General features: G+C 44.0%; 1 protein-coding gene across 9 annotated transcripts in view; it reads left to right on the top strand.

Annotated features, from left to right (window-relative positions):
• The first annotated feature begins 829 nt into the window (after window positions 1-829).
• The window catches only part of Phc3 (polyhomeotic homolog 3), a 111904-nt gene continuing 93246 nt past the window's right edge, over window positions 830-19487 (top strand). For 6 of the 9 annotated variants that reach the window (XM_045130034.1, XM_045130033.1, XM_045130032.1 and 3 more), the window contains exons 1-2: window positions 830-859; window positions 9107-9272. In XM_045130034.1, coding sequence (XP_044985969.1) covers window positions 846-859; window positions 9107-9272 — 180 coding nt within the window. In that variant the 5' untranslated portion in view covers window positions 830-845. Of the gene's footprint in view, window positions 899-1358; window positions 1475-9106; window positions 9273-19487 lie in introns of those variants that run through there. The other 3 variants (XM_045130030.1, XM_045130029.1, XM_045130031.1) reach the window with 3 other exon arrangements.

Here is a 19487-nt window from a genome sequence, read left to right as displayed (position 1 = left end):
ACCTCATGCATCTGGCTTTATGTGGGTCCTGGGGAATTGAACCAAAGTCCTTGGGTTTGCAGGCAAGCACCTTTACCACTATGCCATCTTTCCAGCCCATTTCTCCTTAGTTTTACTGAACCCTGAGCTCCCTGTTCTTCAATTAGATTGGCTGACCAGGCAGCCCCAAAGAGCTTCCGGTTTCTGTACAATTTAGGATTGGGGTTACAAGCATGCATGGCCTTGCTTAGCTGTTTCAGTGGGTGCAGGGAATTGAACACATGTCATCATGCTTGTACAACAAATTTACCTGCTGAAGCCCGCCTTTAATCCCAGCACTCGGCAGGCAGAGGTAGGAAGATCATCCTGAGTTCGAGGCCAACCTATACAGTGACTGCCAAACCAGCCTGGGCAATCTCCGAAAAAAGAAAAAAAAACTACTTGCTGAGACATCTCCCCAATCATGCCCGCCCCTCTTTTGTATGCCAGGATGGCCTCAAAATTTCTGTGCAGCTATATAACCTTGAACTTCTGAACCTCCTTGTCTGCACCACCAGGCCGGGTTTACGTGGTGGTGGGAATCGATCCCAGGGCTTCGCCCATGCGAGGGAAGCACTCAATCCGCATCCACAGCCCCGAGAAGAAACTTTTTATAGCATTCCCCCCACCAAGGCAACAGAAAGCGAGCGGCCTGCGGGCAGCACGCCAGTGATTTCTTCCCAGAGAGAGCGAGGGCGGAGGTGGGCGGGGGACCGCTAGGTTGAGGACCCCACGTGACCTCAGGGGCCGCGGCCCAGCCGACCCAGCCCCTCCCGCTGGCCGCGGGGAGCGCATGCGCAGCCCGCGTTAGTGATGGAGGAGAGAAGATGGCGGAAGCGGAGTGAGTGACTTAGCTGCTGACTGATGTCGTAGCCAGGAGGTGGGGGACGAGTGGGGCGGCGACTCGTTTCCCCCGTGGGAGAGCTCAAGGGCTCTTTGGCTGGCAGTGCAGGGAAGAACAGAACCGAGTGTCACGGTGTCGTGGAGGAGCGCGGCTGGGCGGCGGGCGGCACGGTCCAGGCAGGCACGTCCGGGCGTCCGCCGTGTGCTCCGCGAGCGTCCGGGCCCTGCGCGCGCCCTCACCCCGGTGACTCTCCCCGCTCGCCGTCCCCCGGGGCCTGGCCGGAAACGAGCCCGCCCGGGGCCCTCCGGCGCTGTCATCCCGGCCAGTGGGCCCGACGGGCACTGCCAGGCCTCCCGGCCGCCTTGCTCCGGCTCGGCGCCGCCCCACTCCCGGCGAGAGCCTTCCCCCCGCAGCCCTGCCGTCTTCCCTCCGGGACCCGGGGGACGTGTCCGCGCGCGGGCCCGGCCAGGCTAGGACATCCCCGCCCGCCGGGACCGATCGCGTGTCCCTCGGCCTCCGCGCAGACGCGTGCATGCCTCCCCAGAGGGCCACGTCCTCGCGCGGCGTGTGACGGTATGCTCACTTCGCCGCTCCGAAACGCGCTGTTCGCGGGTAGGCCTCTCGGGCGGGCACCCCGCGCTGACGTCTGATTGTTGCGGGTATTTCTCTGCCTAGACTGTGAAGTTTTAAGCAGAATCGTTCTTTAGCACCAAGGCGTAGAAATGTTATGCGACGGGTTTGTCCAGACGCGTTCAACGGTGTTTAGACTTAATGCGTGCAATCGGGATGCCCTGTTGCCCATTTTTGGTTAGTAGTTAGAACTGCTTGCTGTACTGTTTCCAGGGCACAGCTGGGCAGAATTAAGACTTTTAAGAACAGCCCTTTAAGCTGGGTTTTGCATATCACGGGTACCTGGTGCAGAAGTGTTATACAAGCAGTAGTTTGGTTTAAAAAAAAAAAAAGTTTAGCTTATTTTCTACTAATTCTGTATAATATTGAACAGGTACCACATGATACTGTGATTTAGTGACTGGAAGGCAGTTTGAAAAAAACAGGGAAGCATAATTATATTGAATTATATTGTGATTCATTTTCTAAACAACAAAAACCTGTGAAGAATCGGGTTCTTTTGTTTTTCCTTCTACCTTTCCTGTTTAATATTTTACTTATTCATTTAAGAGAGAGAATGGGCGCATCAGGGCCTCCAACCATTGCAAATAAACTGCAAATGCATGCGCCCACGTCTGGCTTATGTGGGTCCTGGGGAATTGAACCTGAGTTCTTTGGTTTTGCAGGCAAGCGCTTTAACCGCTAAACCATCTCTCCAACTCTCACCTTTCCTCTTATAAATTGGAGATGTTTAAGCAAAGCGTGGTGGGCGTGCTTACAGCACTCTGGAGGAGGCGGGGTCTGAAAGATCCTGTGTTTGATCTCAGCCTTGGCTACATAGTTGATGGTGGTGGAAGGAGAAGAGAGATTGCGAGATTTTTACATTTGGTTCCCCAGAGCCCACAAATACTGTTTACATATGGTGATACATAAAAAAGAAAGATTTAAAAAATTATTTCCTAGATTATTTATTTATTTGGTTTTTCGAGGTAGGGTCTCACTGTAGCCCACGCTGACCTGGAATTCACTAGGTAATCTCAGGATGGCCTCCAACTCATGGTGATACTTCCACCTCAGCATCCACAGTGCTGGGATTAAAGGCTTGCGCCACCGCAAACAAACTCCACATGTGTGTCACAATGTGCATCTGGCTTAAGTGGGTTCATGGGACTTGAACCTGAGTCCTTAGGATTTGCAGGCAAGCGCCTTAACTGCTAAACGGTCTCTCCAGCCCCAAAGAAAGCTTTTATATAAACAGAATTCTAGGGTGGCAGTATATGCATGCACAATTAGTGCCAAAATCTTTTCTTTTTTTCAAAATAGAAAATGTCCTCCTGCCAGGTGTGGTGGCTCATGACTATACCCAACCCTTAGGAGGCAGAAGCAGAATTGCTGCACATTCAGCACCAGCTTGGTCTACATTGTGAATTCCAGACGAGCTAGGGCTACCTAGCCAGACAACAATAACAAATAGAAAAGGGGGGATAATGTTAAGTTGGGTTAATTTTTGTTTCTTGGGAGAAAAGACTCCTAATAAATGGTACAAACACTATGGTGTTATATATTTTTGTTTTGTTTTGTTTTGTTTTCAAGGTAAGGTCTTGCTCTAGCCCAGGCTGACCAGTACTTCACTATGTAGTCTCAGGCTGGCCTCGAATTTACAGCGATTGTCGTACCACAGGCTTCCAAGTGGGATTAAAGGCATGTGCCACCACGGGTGGCTGCTATGTGTGTTTTTAACTTTATAGTAGCTCTCATAGTTCTAGTTTCTAACAATATTGAAGCCCTTAGAATGACTTTAAATGTTTAAATTTATTAAAACACAGATTGTTTATTGGTTGAAATTTTGTACAACAACATAAGCAGTGTGAGATCATAATACTAGGGTCTGGGAAGACGGCTCTGTTGTAAAAGGCAGTTGCTTACTAAGTCTGCTGGCCTGCGTTCAGTTCTCCACTATCTATTTAAGGCCACATGCAAATAGCGGGGCAAGCATCTGGTATTGGTTTGCAGCAGCAGCAAGAGACTCAGGCTCACCCTTCCCACCTGTAATATATATATGATTTTTTGGTTTAATTTTTAATTATTTGAAAGAGAGAGTGAGTGAGAATGGGTGTGCCAGGGTCTCCAGCCACAAACTCCAGGTTCATGTGACCCCTTGTGCATCTGGCTTACATGGGTCCTGGAGAATCAAACCTGGGTCCTTTGGCTTTCCAGGCAAGTGCCTTAACTGCTAAGCCATTTCTCCAGCCACTATATATAATTTTTATAAATGTTTATTTATTTGAGAGAGAGAGAGAGAGAGAGAGAGAGAGAGAGAGACACAGAGAGAATGGGCACAACAGGGCTTCTAGCCACTGCAAATGAAATCCAGGTGCATGCACCACCTTGTGCATCTGGCTTATGTAGGTACTGGGGAATCAAACCTGGGTCCTTTGGCTTTGTCAGCAAGCATCTTAACACTAAGTGATCTCTCCAGCCCTAAGTGTATTTTTTTAAAAAAAGATAAGGGCTGGAGAGATGGTTTAGTGGTGAAGATGCTTGCCTTTGGAGCCTAAGTCCCCAGGTTTGACTCCCCAGAACCCATGTAAACAAGATGCACATGGTGGTGCATTTGTCTGGAATTCTTTTGCAGTGGCTAGAGGCTCTGGGGTGCCCATTCTCTCTCTCTCTCTAATAAATAAATGCAACTAAAAAATATATTTAAAAAAGACTATAATACTGAAGGAAAAATACAGTTTGGTACAAAAATGTATTTCACTGTATATACATGAAAAAGTGAACTAGTTATTCTGTTTTCAATTTTTAGAGCAATTTGTGAAAAAGATTTTTGTAAGAATGTGAGAAGTTGCATTGAACTGCTATTTCCCCAGTTTGACTAATCTGCTAATAAGTAAAATTTACAATAGTGTTATAGACTAATTAGAGAAGAAGCCACTGAGCTTAAAAAAACTATTTTTGCAAGTTTTAAAAATTTTATTTTATATGTATGTATGTATGTGTGTGTGTGTGTGTGTGTATGTGTATAATATATATAAAAGGTCATACTCTTATCCCCTTGCCCCTGCTTCTGTTACCCTGGGGGCCCTCTGCAATGGGTTATGGTATTCTCTGTGGGGTCATGAAAGCCTCTTTTAGCTCCTGTGCCTCAGGGTATTCTTACACACTCTGTCTCTGACAGTCTTGCTGCCCCTCTTCTGCAATGTTCCCTGAGCCATGACAGGCCTGCTGGCAGTCTGACTTAAAGTGAAAAATTCATTTTTCTCAAGGTAAAGTCTCGCTCTAGCTCAGACTGACCTGGAATTCACTGTGTAGTCTCAGGCTGGCCTTGAACTCACTGCTATCCTCCTACCTCTGCCTCACAAGTGCTGGGATTAAAGGTGTGTGCCACCATGCCCGGCTGCTGGAATTCACTCTTTAGTCTCAGAGTGGCCTCTAACTCATGGCAATCCTCCTACCTCTGCCTCCCAAGTGCTGGGATTAAAAGTGTGCACCACCATGTCTGGCTTTTTTTTTAGGTAGGTTCTCACTCTGGCCCAGGCTGACCTGGAATTAACTATGTAGTCACAGGGTAGCGTTGAACTCATGGCAATCCTTCTACCTCTACCTCCTGAGTGCTGGGATTAAAGGCATGTGCCACAACCCCCAGCTTGGCCGTTTTTAAAATTTCTTTCTTTATTTATTTGCAAATAGAGACAGACAGAATGGGTATGCCAGGGCCAGTCACTGCAAACAGACTCCAGATGCATGTGCCCCTCTGTGCATCATGCTTTATAAGGGTACTGGGGAATCAAACCTGAGTGTTAGGGTTTGCAGGAAAGTTCCTTAACCACTGAGCAATCTCTCTAGCTCTCAGTAACTTTTTTTTTTTTTTTTTTTTGAGGTAGGGTCTCACTCTAGCCCAGGCTGACCTGGAATTCACTATGGAGTCTCAGGGTGGCCTTGAACTCATGGCAATCCTACCTCTGCCTCCCAAGTGCTGGGACTAAAGGTGTGCGCCACCACACCCAGCTCAGTAACATTTTTTTAAACATCTCATTTATTTATTTGAGAGACAGAAAGAGAAAGAGGCAGAGAGAGAGAGAGGGAAGAGAGAAAATGTGCACATGCGCCACTCTGCATCAGGCTTTACATGGGTACTGGGGAATTGAACCTGGGTCCTTAGCCTTCACAGGCAGCGCTTTAACTGCTAAGCCATCTCTCCAGCCTCCAGCAGGTTTTTTTGTTTGTTTTTCAAGGTAGGGTCTCACTCTAGCCCAGGCTGACCTGGAATTCAGTATGTAGTCTCAGAGTGGCCTCAAACTCATGGTGATCTTCCAACCTTTGCCTCCCCAGTGCTGGGATTAGAGGCATGGGCCACCACGCCAGGCTTTCAACATTTTTTATTTTATTTTTTCATGGGAGGGACTTGCTCTAGTCCAGGCTGACCTGGAATTTACTATGTAGTCTCAGGGTGGCCTTGAACTCATCACGCTCCTCCTCCTCCTACCTCAGCCTGCTAGGTGCTGGGATTAAAAGTATGCGCCACCATGCCCGGATAATTAATATTTTTTTGTTTTTGTTTTGAGATATGGTCTCGCTCTAGCTCAGGCTGACCTGGAATTCACTATGTAGCTTCAGGGAGCCTCAAACTCATGGCAACCCTCTTACCTCTGCCTTCTGAATGCTAGGATTAAAGATGTGCACCCCTGGCTACTTTTAAAATATGTTTTGTTTTGTTTTTCTTTTGAGGTAGAATCTCACTGTAGTCCAGGCTGACCTGGAATTCACTATGTGGTCTCAGGGTGGCCTTGAATTTATGCGATCCTCCTACCTCTGCCTCCTGAGTGCTGGGATTAAAGGCGTGCACCACTACATCTGGCTTTAAAATATTTTTATTATTTATTTGCAAGAAGAATGAGTCAGAAAGAGAGAGAATATGAGTGAATGAATGGTCCCACTAGGGCCTCTTGTCACTGCAAATGAACTCCAGACTTTGTATACCTGGCTTTACATGGGTAGTGGGGAATTGAACCAAGGTCATTTGACTTTGAAAGTAAGTGCCTTTAACCACTGGGCCAACACTCCAGCCCTTACTTTTATTTTTTAATTACTTAACTAATTTTTTGTTGTTGTTGTTGTTCTTTCGAGGTAAGGTCCCATACTAAACCCAGGTTGACCTGGAACTCACTCTGTAGTTCCAGGCTGGCCTCCCACTCACGGTGATCTTCCTACTTCTGCTTCCCAAGTGCTGGGATTAAAGGCATGTGCCTCCATGCCCAGCTGATACCTTATTAGTATTTTTAATTTTCTTTGTTTTTTGAATTAGGGTCTTATTCTAGTCCAGGCAAACCTGGAATTTACTATATAGTCTCATAGTGCCCTCAAGCCCACGATGATCCTCCTACCTCTGCCTCCTGTGATCCTCCTGTCTGCCTCCTGAGTGCAGGGACAAAAGGCATGCACCACCACACATGGCTAAATATTTTCATTTATTTATTTGAGACAGACAGATAGAGGAAGAGAGTATATAGGCACACCAGGGCCTTTTGATGCTGATACATTTTTTTTTGGAGGTAGGGTCTCACTCTAGCCCAGGCTGACCTGGAATTCACTGTGTATTCTCAGGGTGGCTTTGAACTCATGGTGATCCTCTTACCTCTGCTTCCGAAGTGCTGGGTTTACAGGCATGTACCACCACACCTGACTGATACTTATTTTTAAATTAAAGTATGTATGGTAGTCAAGATTAGTGAACATAAGTTTTTTGGCATTCATTTCTAATATATAGCAGGTTTTTTTTCTCTTCGAAGTAGGGTCTTGCTCTAGACCAGGTAGCCTGGAATTCACTATGGAGTCTCAGGCTGGCCTCAAACTCATAGTAATCCTCCTACTTCAGTCTTCCAAGTGCTGGGATTAAAGGCATGCACCACCATGTCTGGCTTTTATTTTATTTTATTTTTCATTTGACACAGAGACAAAAAGAGATAGAGAGAATGGACATGCCTAGAGCCTCCAGCCACTGCAAACGAACTCCAGAACTCCAGATACATGCGCCCTCTTGTGCATCTGGCTTAAATGGGTCCTGGGGAATTGAACCAGGGTTCTTTGGCTCTGCAAGCAAATGCCTTAACTGCTAAGCCATTTCTTCAGCCCCCCCTTTAAAGTATATATATTTTTATTTTTCCTTATTTAAGAGAGAGAAATAGGGAGAGAGAGAGAAAAAAAGAAAGAATGGTTATACCAGAGCCTTTAGCTGCTGCAAATGAACTCCAGATGCGTGCACCCCCTTGTGCATCTAGCTAACATGGGTCCTGGGGAATCAAACCTGAGTCTTTTGGCTTTGCAGGCAAACACCATAACCACTAAGCCATTTCTCTAGCCCTTGTTTTATTTTCTTTGTGGTAGGCTGTTTCTCTAGCTCAGGCTGACCTTGAACACACTCTGCAATTGAACTCATGGCAGTATTCCTACCTCTGCATCCTAAGTGCTGGTATTAAAGTCATGTGCCACCATGATTGACTTTTTTTAAAACATATATATGTATATATATATTCAATTTATTTGAGAGAAAGAGGCAGAGGAAGGGAGAGAGAGAGAGAAAGAAAGAAAGGGCACACCAGGGCCTTCAGCTATTGCAGATAAACTCCAGATGCATGGCCACATTGTGCATCTGGCTTATGTGTGTCCTGGGGAATTGAACCTTGATCCTTTGGCTTTGCAGGCAAATGCTTTAACCGCTAAGCCATCTCTCCAGCCCTCTTTTCTAATATATAGATAAAAATGATATACTTTGTAGTTATTAGTATCATCAAACAATGGCTTTAGCTGGGTGTGGTGGTGCATGTCTGTAATCCCAGCACTTTGGAGGCAGAGGTAGGAGGATCATAATGAGCTGGAGGCTACCCTGTGACTACATAGTGAATTCCAGGTCAGCCTGAGCTAGAGTGAGACCCTACCTGGAAAAACAAAGAAAGAAAGAAACAAAAGGCTTCAAAGTGCTCTTATACTGTTTACCTTTTTCTCCTTAGTTAGCTTAATATTTTCATAACCAGACCCCCCCTCTTTTGGTTTCAGGTCCTTCACATTTTCAATTGTGTAAGCATAAACTTCAGGCTCAGTTTTGTCTGAATTGCTATCCTGAATCATTTGAATTTGAATTAGCAGGTATTAAGTATAAATATTCTCCACATAAAACTGGGAATAGAACCGCAGGCTGGTAGGCTTTAAAAGCTGAGCCATCTCCCCAGGCCTTTCCTGTGTTTTTGTGTGTGTGTGTGTGTGATTGTTTGCTAGCTGTATTTTAAAAACTTTATTTTTATTTATTTATTTGAGAGTGAGAGAGAGAAAGAGGCAGAGAGAGAGAGAGAGAGAGAGAGAGACAGACAGACAGACAGAATGGGCACGCCAGGGCCTCCAGCCATTGCAAACGAACTCCAGAGTGAGCCCCCTTGTGCATCTGGCTGATGTGGGTCCTGGGGAACCGAGCCACAAACCAGGGTCCTTAGGCTTCACAGGAAACGCTTAACTGCTAAGCCATCACTCCAGCCTGCTAGCTGTATTTTATTAATACTGGTTATTTCTTTGGAATGAGTGTTCTTTAAAGGTGCTCAGAAAGTACCTTTACTAATATAGATCATCTTTGTTATCTACCAGATTTAAGGACCACAGTGCAGCTATGGATACTGAGCCAAACTCTGGAGCATCTTCTGTGTCGACAACAGCCAGTAGCACCACCACCACTACCATCACCACTTCCTCCTCTCGAATGCAGCAGCCACAGATCTCTGTCTACAGTGGCTCTGACCGACATGCTGTACAGGTATTTCAGCTGAACTGATGGGAATGCTAAGACTTAGGATGTCATATGTGCTTAAGTTAGTTACATAATATTGATTCATATCCTCAAATAATAGAAATAGAATTATAAATGTCCAGGCTGGGATATAGCTCAGTAGTAGAGTGTTTGCTTGTATGTACAAGTTCCTAGGCTTGAGCTCTACCAATGCTAAAAGGAAAAAAAAGAAATACAAAACAGTTTTTAAAAATTGTTCTAATGTATATATTTGCAAGCAGAATTAGAAGAGAGAGAGAGAGAGAATGAATGAGAATGAGTACACCAGGGCCTCTAGCCGCTGCAAACAAACTCCAGATGTATGGGCCACTGTGCATCTGCCTTTACATGGGTACTGGGGAATCAAATGTGGGTTACTAGGCTTTGCAGATAGGCATGCCTTAACTGTCATCTCTCCAGCCCTACAAAAAAAAATTTTTTTTAAAAAAATTTTCAAGGTAGGGTCTCATTCTAGTTTAGGCTGACTTGGAATTTGCAGTGTAGTTTCAGGGTGGCCTTAAACTCACAGCAACCCTCCTACCTTTGCCTCTGAGTGCTGGGGTTAAAGGCGTATGCCACTATACCTGGCTACAAAACAATTTTTTAAATAATTTCTTAACAACTTCCATGATTGTAAACAATATCCCATGGTATTGCCCTTCCTCCCCCCACCTTTCCCTTTGAAACTCCATTCTCCATAATATTCCCTCCCTCTCTCAATCAGTCTGTCTTTTATTTTGATGTCTTGATCTTTTCCTCCTCTTATGATGGTCTTGTATAGGTAGTGTCAGGCACTATGAGGTCATGGATATCCAGGCCATTTTGTGTCTGGAGGAGCACGTTGTAAGGAGTCCTACCCTTCCTTTGGCTCTTACATTCTTTCCATCACCTCTTCCGCATTAGACGCTGAGCCTTGGAAGGTGTTATAGAGATATTGCAGTGTTGAGCACTCCTCTGTCACTTCTTTCTAGCACTATGATGCCTTCTGAGTCATCCCAAGGGCACTGCCATCTGAACAGAGAAGGTTCTCTACCAAAAGTGAGAGTAGCATTAATATTTGGGTATGAACATTAAGAGAAGTGGTTACTGGGCAGTTTGATGAGCATAGTATATACAGTTAGCCAGACAGCAGCAGACATTTATACCCCTACCCCTGTTTTAAGTTTTCAGTATCAGGGATATATTCCCTCCCATGGAGTGGGCCTCTAGTCCAATTAGAGGGCAATTGGTTTCCACCATGACAGACATGCCACTATTGTACCTGTTGGCTCATTTGGCCTGGCTGGCAAAATGTAAGGTTTGTAGTGTCCACTGTTAAGTATCTTCACTGGTGATTTCTCTTTCTCCCATTGAACTGCATGCAGAATGGCTTCTTCCAGCTTTCTGTTGGCTGGTCTGCATGGAGGAGGTTATCAGCTCAGTTCCAGCAGGATTTCTCAGTGGCCTTGCAGCCCAAGTATGTGGAGTCTTCAGCAATAGGGTCTTACCATCTATTCCTGGTGGGAAACTAAGGGCCTTGGCAATGGCCTATAATGTTTTGGGGCCATCAGGGCGGACCTCCCTGGCCCAAAATACCTTACTGGAAGGTATCGCATAACTGGCACTAAAATTTTCTAGTAATGATCTACGGCTCCTAAGTGTTCCATTGTCCAAAACAGTAGGTTTCCATATGATTTATTTATGTCCTCTTAGATTTTGATTAACCCGGCCTCCAACTTTCCTTTAGTCATCTCTTCCCCTGACCTCACTTAACTCCTATTATTCTCTTCTTCTACTTACATATATACAATACCATCATATTAAGTACCCCCCTCCCTTCCTTCCTATTGTTGTTTTATCTCTTTTCTAGCTTACTGGCCTGTGCTACTGAGTTTTCCTACTCACACAGATGTCCAATCATCTATAGCTAGGATCCACATACGAGAGAGAACATGCGATGTTTGGCTTTCTGGGCCTGGGTTACCTCACTTAGTATAATCCTTCCCAGATCTACCCATTTTCCTGCAAATTTCATAACTTCATTTTTCTTTACTGCTGAGTAGAACTCCATTGTGTAAATGTGCCATATGTTCATTATCCACTCATCAGTTGAAGGACATCTAGGCTGGTTCCATTTCCCAGTTGTTGTGAATAGAGCGGCAATAAACATGGTTGAGCAAGTATCTTTAAGGTAGTGAGATGAGTCCTTAGGATATATGCCTAGGAGTGCTATAACTGGGTCATATGGTAGATCAATTTTTAACTTTTTCTTTTTTTTTTTGTTTTTGTTTTTTTGAGATAGGGTCTCACTGTAGCCTGGGCTGACCTAGAATTCACTATGGAGTCTCAGGGTGGCCTTGAACTCACAGCGGTCCTTCTACCTCTGCCTCCCAAGTGCTGGGATTAAAGGCGTGTGCCACCACGCCCGGCTAGATCAATTTTTTTTTCTCAATTTTTATTAACATTTTCCATGAGTATAAAAAGTATCCCATGGTAATACCCACCCCCCCTTTCCCCTTTGAAATTCCATTCTCCATCATATCCCCTCCCCATCTCAATCAGTCTCTCTTTTATTTTGATGTCATGGTCTTTTCTTCCTCTTACGATGGTCTTGTGTAGGTAGTGTCAGGCACTATGAGGTCATGGATATCCAGGCCATTTTATGTCTGGAGGGAGCACATTGTACGAAGTCCTACCCTTCCTTTGGCTCTTACATTCTTTCTGCCACCTCTTCCACATTAGACCCAGAGCCTTGGAAGGTGTGATCAAGATGTTACTCAGTACTCCAGTCACTTCTTTCCAGTACTATGATACCTTCTGAGTCATCCCAAAGTCACTGCCATCAGAAAAGAGAAGATTTTTTTACCCAAAGTGAGAGTAGTGTTAATGTAAGGGTATAAATATTAAGAGAAGTGCTTACTGGACAGTTTTGATAAGCATAGTATATACGTTTTTCCAGACATCAGCAGATGTTATACCCCTAGGGCTTATGACTATCCCTGTTTTAAGTTTTCAGTATCAGGGATGTGTTTCCCCCCATGGAGTGGGCCTCCAGTATAATTGGAAGGCAGTTGGTTTCCACCATGACAGACGTGCCATTATTGCACCCGTTGGCTCATTTGGGCTGGCTGGCCAATTATAAAGCTTGCAGTGTGCACTGTTGAGTATCTTCACTGGTGGTATCTCTTTCTCCCATTGAAGTACATGTAGAATGGCGTCTTCCAGCTTTCTGTGCTGGTCTACATGGAGGAGGTTATCAGCTCAGTTCCAGCAGGATTTCTCAGTGGCCTTGCTGCCCAAGTATGTGAAGTCTTCAGCAATAGGGTCTTACCAGAAAACCAAGGGCCTTGGCAATGGCCTATAATGTTTTAGGGGCATCAGGGACCTCCCTGGCCAACAACTCGTTGGAGATATCCCATTAGATCAATTTTTAAATTGATCTACCATATGACCCAGTTATCGCACTTAGGAACCTGTAGTCTTAGGAACCTTCACACTGATTTCCACAATGGCTGGACCAGATTGCATTCCCACCAACAGTGTAGAAGGGTTCTTCTTTTTCTGCATCCTCGCCAGCATTTATGGTTATTTGTTTTCATGATGGTAACCAATCTGACAGGAGTGAGATGGAATCTCAAGTAGAACATTTTTTAGATGCTTATATGCCATCTGTATGTCTTTTTTTTTTTTTTGGTTTGTTTTTTGAGGTAGGGTCTCACTGTAGCCCAGGCTGACCTGGAATTCACTATGGAGTCTCAGGGTGGCCTTGAACTCATGGCAATCCTTCTACCTCTGTCTCCTGAGTGCTGGGATTAAAGGTGTGCGACACCATGCCCGGCTATTTTTCTTCTTTTGAGAACTCTATTGAGTTCCATAGCCCATTTTTATTTATTTTTGTTTTTTCAAATTTTTATTAACAACTTCCATGATTATAAAAAATATCCCATGGTAATGCCCTCCCCTCCCCATTTCCCCCTTTGAAACTGCATTCTCCATTATATCCCCTCCCTATCTCAATCAGTATCTCTTTTATTTTGATGTCATGATCTTTTCCTCCTCTTATGATGGTCTTGTGTAGGTAGTGTCAGGCACTGTGAGGTCATGGATATCCAGGCCATTTTGTGTCTGGGGGAAGCACATTGTAAGGAGTCCTACTCTTCCTTTGGCTCTTACATTTTTTCTGCTACCTCTTACACATTAGACCCTGAGCCTTGGAAGGTGTAATAGAGATACTACAGACTGAGCACTCCAGTCACTTCTTTCCAGCACCATGATACCTTCTGAGTTATCCCAAGGGCACTGCCATCTGAAAAGAGAAGATTCTGTACTAAAAGTGAGAGTAGCATTAATATTTGGGTATGAACATTAAGAGAAGTGCTTACTGGGCAGTTTGATAAGCATAGTATATACATTTAGCCAGACAGAAGCAGACATTACACCCCTAGGGCTCATGACTACCCTTGTTTTAAGTTTTCAGTATCAGGGATGTATTCCCTCCCATGGAGCGAGCCTCCAGTCCAGTTAGAGGGCAGTTACTTTCCACCATGACAGACGTGCCATTATTTCACCCGTTGGCTCATTTGGCCTGGCTGGCCAAAATAAGACTTGTAGTGTTCACTGTTGAATATCTTCACTGGTAAGTTCTCTTTCTCCCATTGAACTGCATGCAGAATGGCTTCTTCTAGCTTTCTGTCAGCTGGTCTACATGGAGGAGTTTATCAGCTCAGTTCTAGCAGGATTTCTCAGTGGCTGTTGCAGCCGGTTCACATTGCTGATAGAAATCACCCAACCAAGAGCAGCTTCTGGGAGAAAAGAGGATTTATTTTGGTTTACAGGCTCAAGGGGAAGCTCCACGATGGCAGGGGAAAACAATGGCATGAGCAGAGTGTGGACATCACCCCCTGGCCAACATAAGGTGGACCACAGCAACAGGAGGGTGTGCCAAACACTGGCATGGGGAAACTGGCTATAAAGCCCATAAGCCTGCCCCCAATAATACACTCCCTCCAGGAGGCATTAATTCCCAAATATCCATCAGCTGGGAACCTAGCATTCAGAACACCTAAAGTTTATGGGGGACATCTGAATCAAACCACCACAGTGGCCTTGCAGCCCAAGTATGTGGAGTCTTCAGCAATAGAGTCTTACCATCTATTCCTGGTGGGAAACCAAGGGCCTTGGCAATGGCCTGTAATATTTTGGAGGCATCAGGGACCTCCCTGGCTAACAACTCACTGGAAGGTATCCCATCCCTGGCACTGAAAATTTTCTAGCAACAATCTGTGGCTCCTGAGTGTTCCACTGTCCAAAAAAGTAGGATTCCATACGATTTATTTATATCCTCTTAGATTTTGATTAGCCCTCCCCCACCTGTCCTTTACTCAATCTCTTCTCCTGACCCCACTTTGCCATAGCCCTTTTTTTTTTTTTTTTTGAGGTGTAGGGTCTCACTCTGCTCCAGGCTGGCCTAGAATTAGCTATGTAGTCTCAGGGTGGCCTTGAACTCTTGGCGATCCTTCTACCTCTGCCTCCCGAGTGCTGGGATTAAAGGCATGCGCCACCACGCCCAGCATAGCCCATTTTTTAATTGGGTTGTTTGATTTCTTATTATTTAATTTTTTGAGCTCTTTGTATTTCCTAGATATTAATACATATTTATTTGCAAGGAGGGATATGGGCATGCCAGGGTCTCTTGCTACTGCAAATGAACTCCAGGTGCATATGTCACTTTGTGCATTTGCCTTACATGGGAACTGTGCAATCAAACCCAGGCCATTGGGCTTTGTAACTAAGTGCCTTTAGCTGCTGAGCCATTTCTTCAGTCCTGAAAATTTTTAAAAAATAGTTGATGTTACAAAATTGTTTAACAATAAAATTGTTTAATAATCATACTAATGAGAGGGTTTCCATTTGCCAGCATGAAATTCATGAGACTATGTCTGCAGAATTATAATTGAAGGTTTTTTGGTGCTGCTATAAGAGTTACTTGTGAGATCTATAGAATGGTTCTAGGTTTTTCTGGGCTAAGTATGTTTGAATCCAAAATACAGGCTTATGGAGAGCTTTTCAAGTCTGTAGATGTGTTAGAGTTTCATTTTATTTTTATTTTTTCAATTTTTGAGGTAGGGTCTCACTCTAGCCCAGGCTGACCTGGAATTCACTATGGAGTCTCAGGGTGGCCTCCAACTCATGGCAATCCTCCTATCACTGCCTCCTGAGTGCTGGGATTAAAGGTGTGCGCCACCATGCCTGGCTTAGAGTTTCATTTTAAATCCAGGGTGATTTAAGTCAGGGGGCCAAAGAACCCTAAGCCAGAAGGTCATTGCACAGCTCTTGGGGAAAGTAAGGACGAGGGAGTATTTAGGAAGAGTCTTCTCTTGGTCACTAAGTTGAGGAAGTGAGGTTTACTTAGTTGAACTTTATAATAATGAGTCAATACAGTATTGTTTCGAAGGCAGAGTACCTTGCAGTCTAATAAGGGTCTTTGAACTGTATTTTCATTATTGTTAGTATGTATGTGGCCTTGGGTAAGAAGATATAATTTTCTCTAGTCAGTAACAGTTAAATGACTATAATACTGTTTACTTCCATTAGTTTCTATGAGAAATAAATGTAGCATCCAAAATTGTGTGGGGTATGTAATAGGTTTCCACTAAATAACAGTATCTCTTGAATGGTTTCTGTGTGATCCATGTAGGACACTTTGTGAAATCCTCACCAGATCATTGTAAAGTGGGAATAGTTATGATCTCCATTTTACAGATAGGAAAATCAGTCCTTTAAATAGGCCAAATGACATTCCCATACTGATAAAGCTAGTAGGTTTTCTGACTTCAGACCTTTGTCCTTTGTACTGAAACTACTCTGAGTTCTTGCATAAGCTTCCTGTTTTGTCTGATTTTTTTTTTGGTTTTTGAGGTAGGGTCTTGCTGTAGCCAGACTAACCTGGAATTCACTATGGAGTCTCAGGGTGGCCTTGAACTCATGGCTATCCTCCTACCTTTGCCTCCCGAGTACTGGGATCAAAGGTGTGTGCCACCACGCCTGGCCTGATTTGCTTGCTTTTTAAAAAAGATTTTAATTGATTAATTAATTAATTATTTATTAGAGACAGAGAGAGAGAAAGAGAGAGAGAGAATGGGTGTGCCAGGGTCTCTAGCCACTGCATATGAACTCCAGATGCCTGTGCCACATTGTGCATCTGGCTTATGTGGGACCTGGAGAATTGAACTTGGATCCTTAGGCTTTGTAGGCAAGCACCTTAACTCCTAAGCCATCTCTCCAGCCCACCTGCTTTTTCCAAAAGATTTAATTAATTAATTTGCTACTTTTCAAGGTAGGGTCTCACTCTAGCCTAGGCTGACCTGGAATTCACTATGAAGTCTCAGGGTGGCCTCGAATTCACAGAGATCATCCTATCTCTTCCTCCCAAGTGCTGGGATTAAAGGCATGCACCACCACGCCTGGATAAAATTTTATTTTTATTTATTTATTACAGTCAGAGAGGAAGAGACAGAAAGAGAGAGTGAGAATGGGCATGCCAGGGCTTCTAGCCACTACATATGAACTCCAGACACATGCACCACCACGTGCACCGGGCTTATGTGGGACCTGGAGAATTGAACCTGGGTCATTTGGCTTTGCAGGCATGCACCTTAACCGCTTAGCCATTCCTTCAGCCCATGCTTTTTTCTGGGATCCTCATAATTACAATTTTGAACATTTTAATTCAATTCGTTTTTTTTGTTTGCAATGCTGGGGATCAAACCTAGTTTCTTGTGGTGCTAGACAATTCTTCCATTGAACTACATCACAAGACCTTCACAATGGAATTCTTGACTATAGTAGGTGTAGTCCTCCCTGTGCTCCATTTTTCTACAACAGATAGCCAGTGTAATAATAATTTCAAGCTGTTCTGTGGTTTAGGATTTTGTTTTCTGTAGTCATTATAGAGACCTTTTGGGGATCCAGCCAGCTCAGCAGAAAGTCAAACTGGAAGGCATATTGGTTTTTTGTTTTGTTTTTGAGGTAGGTTCTCACTCTAGTCCAGGCTGACCTAGATTTCACTATGTAGTCTTAGGGTGGCCTTGAGCTTACTGAGATCTTCCTACCTCTGCCTCCCATGTGCTGGGATTAAAGGCATGTGCCACCACACCTGGCTCATAGTGTGCTTTTAACTTTATCTTTGTCTGAGGCAAGCGGTACATGGAAGACTATATCTATGAAGTACAGATAGTGAGGTATTTGGCCATGCCATTTTGTCTTTGTGCTTACTTAAGCTGGATATATTAGTAAGAAATAAAGTATTACTGGTGGTAATGTAGAGGCTTCTGTCTCTTACATAGAGCTCTAACTAGTTTTTATGGGTCATTGAATTGCTTCATCTAAGATGTTTTCATACCAAGGTTTATTGAACTGCTTAAGTTCTTTAGTCTTCCAGCTTTCTATTTCAGTCCTATGGATTCACCCTCCTTGTTGCTGTAGAGAGAGAGAAAATAAAAACAGTGTACCATGCTCTTAACTTGTATGTACTCAATGCCAGAAGCATAGTATTAAATAATAATGAGAGATGATGCTGATAACAAAAATCACTATACCTAGATGAAATTGTATTTAATTGATTATTCATTTATTTCAATTTGATTTTTCATACTTTTTAATAAAGTTTTTATATTTATTTATTAGAGAAGAGAGAGAGAGAGAGAGAGAGAGAGGGAGGGGAAAAGAAGGAGGGAGAGAGGGAGGAGAATGGGCACACCAGGGCCTCTAGCCACTGCAAACAAACTCCAGATACATGCACCACCTTGTGTGTCTGGCTTATGTGGTACCTGGAGACTTGAACCTGGCTTCTTAGGCTTCGCAAGCAAGAGCCTTAACCACTTCCTACCTCTGCCATCTCTCCAGCTCCAGCCATTTTTTTTTTTTTTGGTTTTCCAAGGTAGGGTCTCACTATAGCTCAGACTGACCTGGAATTCACTATGTAGTCTCAGGTTGGCCTTGAACTCACAGTGATCCTCCTACCTCAGCTTCCCAAGTGCTGGGATTCAAGGCATGTGCTGTCACACCCAGGCCTTTATTTTTTTTATTTATTTTGAGGTAGAGTCTCACTGTAGCCCAGGCTGACTTGGAACTCTCTATGTAGTCTCAGGGCGGCCTCAAACTTATGGTGATTCTCCCACCTCTGCCTCCTGAGTGCCGGGATTAAAGGCGGGAGCCACCACGCCTGGCTTTTTTTTTTTTTTTAATGGAATTAGAAGAACATGTATAGATTTAACTGAAAGAGAAATATTATTATTCTGCATCACTTATTGCTCAAAAGCCTGTAGCCATCTGCAACTAGGACTCAACTAAGATTTTTATTTCAGGAGTTTCTAGCAGGAACAGTCTGTAGTTTCAGAGATGAGATATGAACACATGCAACTAAACAAGAACTCACAGAAATTTGCTTTTTTGGAATTCCAGTAAAGGGATTCATGACTATATTGCTACAAATGACCTGACCTAAACCCACACAAGTTAGAGTATTGTTACTCTCTTAGTGCTCTGGAAACTCTGTGGCTGGATGCTGAGATCAGTGTTCTGTCTGTTTCAAGAGTCACAGTGGACATGAGACTCCAGTGTCCTTGCAGAGGACCAGAATAGTCTGACTGACCTATTAGACGGATGCAGGATTTTTCAGTGTGTTACTAGAAAGCTTTGCTAATTTTTTTTTTTTTTTTTTTGAGGTAAGGTCTTGCTCTAGCCCAGGCTGACCTGGAATTCACCATATAGTCTCAGAGTGTTCTCAAAGTCATAGCAATCTTCCTACTGCCTCCTGAATGCTGGGATTAAAGGCATGTACCACCATGCCTGGCTTCTTTTGTTAAAAGTTTTTTTTTTTTAAATATGTGTTTATTTGGCAGAGAGAGACAGAATATGAATGAGAAATACAGACAGAATATAGGTGCACCAGGACCTTCTGCTATTGTAAATGAACTCTAGATGAATTTGCTACTTTGTGCATTTGGTTTATGTGGGTCCTGGGGAATTGAACCCAGGCCATTAGGTTTGCAAGCAAGTGCCTTTAGCCGCTGAGTTATATCTCCAGCCCAATTTCTGTGTTTTCTTTTTTAATACAAATTTTTATTTGTTTGAGGGGCTAGGGGAGAGAGAGAATAGGTACACCAGGGCCTCTAACCACTACAAACTCCAGACGTGTGCGCCCCCTTGTGCATCTGGCTAATG

The sequence above is a fragment of the Jaculus jaculus genome, chromosome 11 (assembly GCF_020740685.1).
Source record: "Jaculus jaculus isolate mJacJac1 chromosome 11, mJacJac1.mat.Y.cur, whole genome shotgun sequence".
Lineage (NCBI taxonomy): Eukaryota > Metazoa > Chordata > Mammalia > Rodentia > Dipodidae > Jaculus > Jaculus jaculus.
This window is presented reverse-complemented; position numbering and strand designations above follow the sequence as displayed.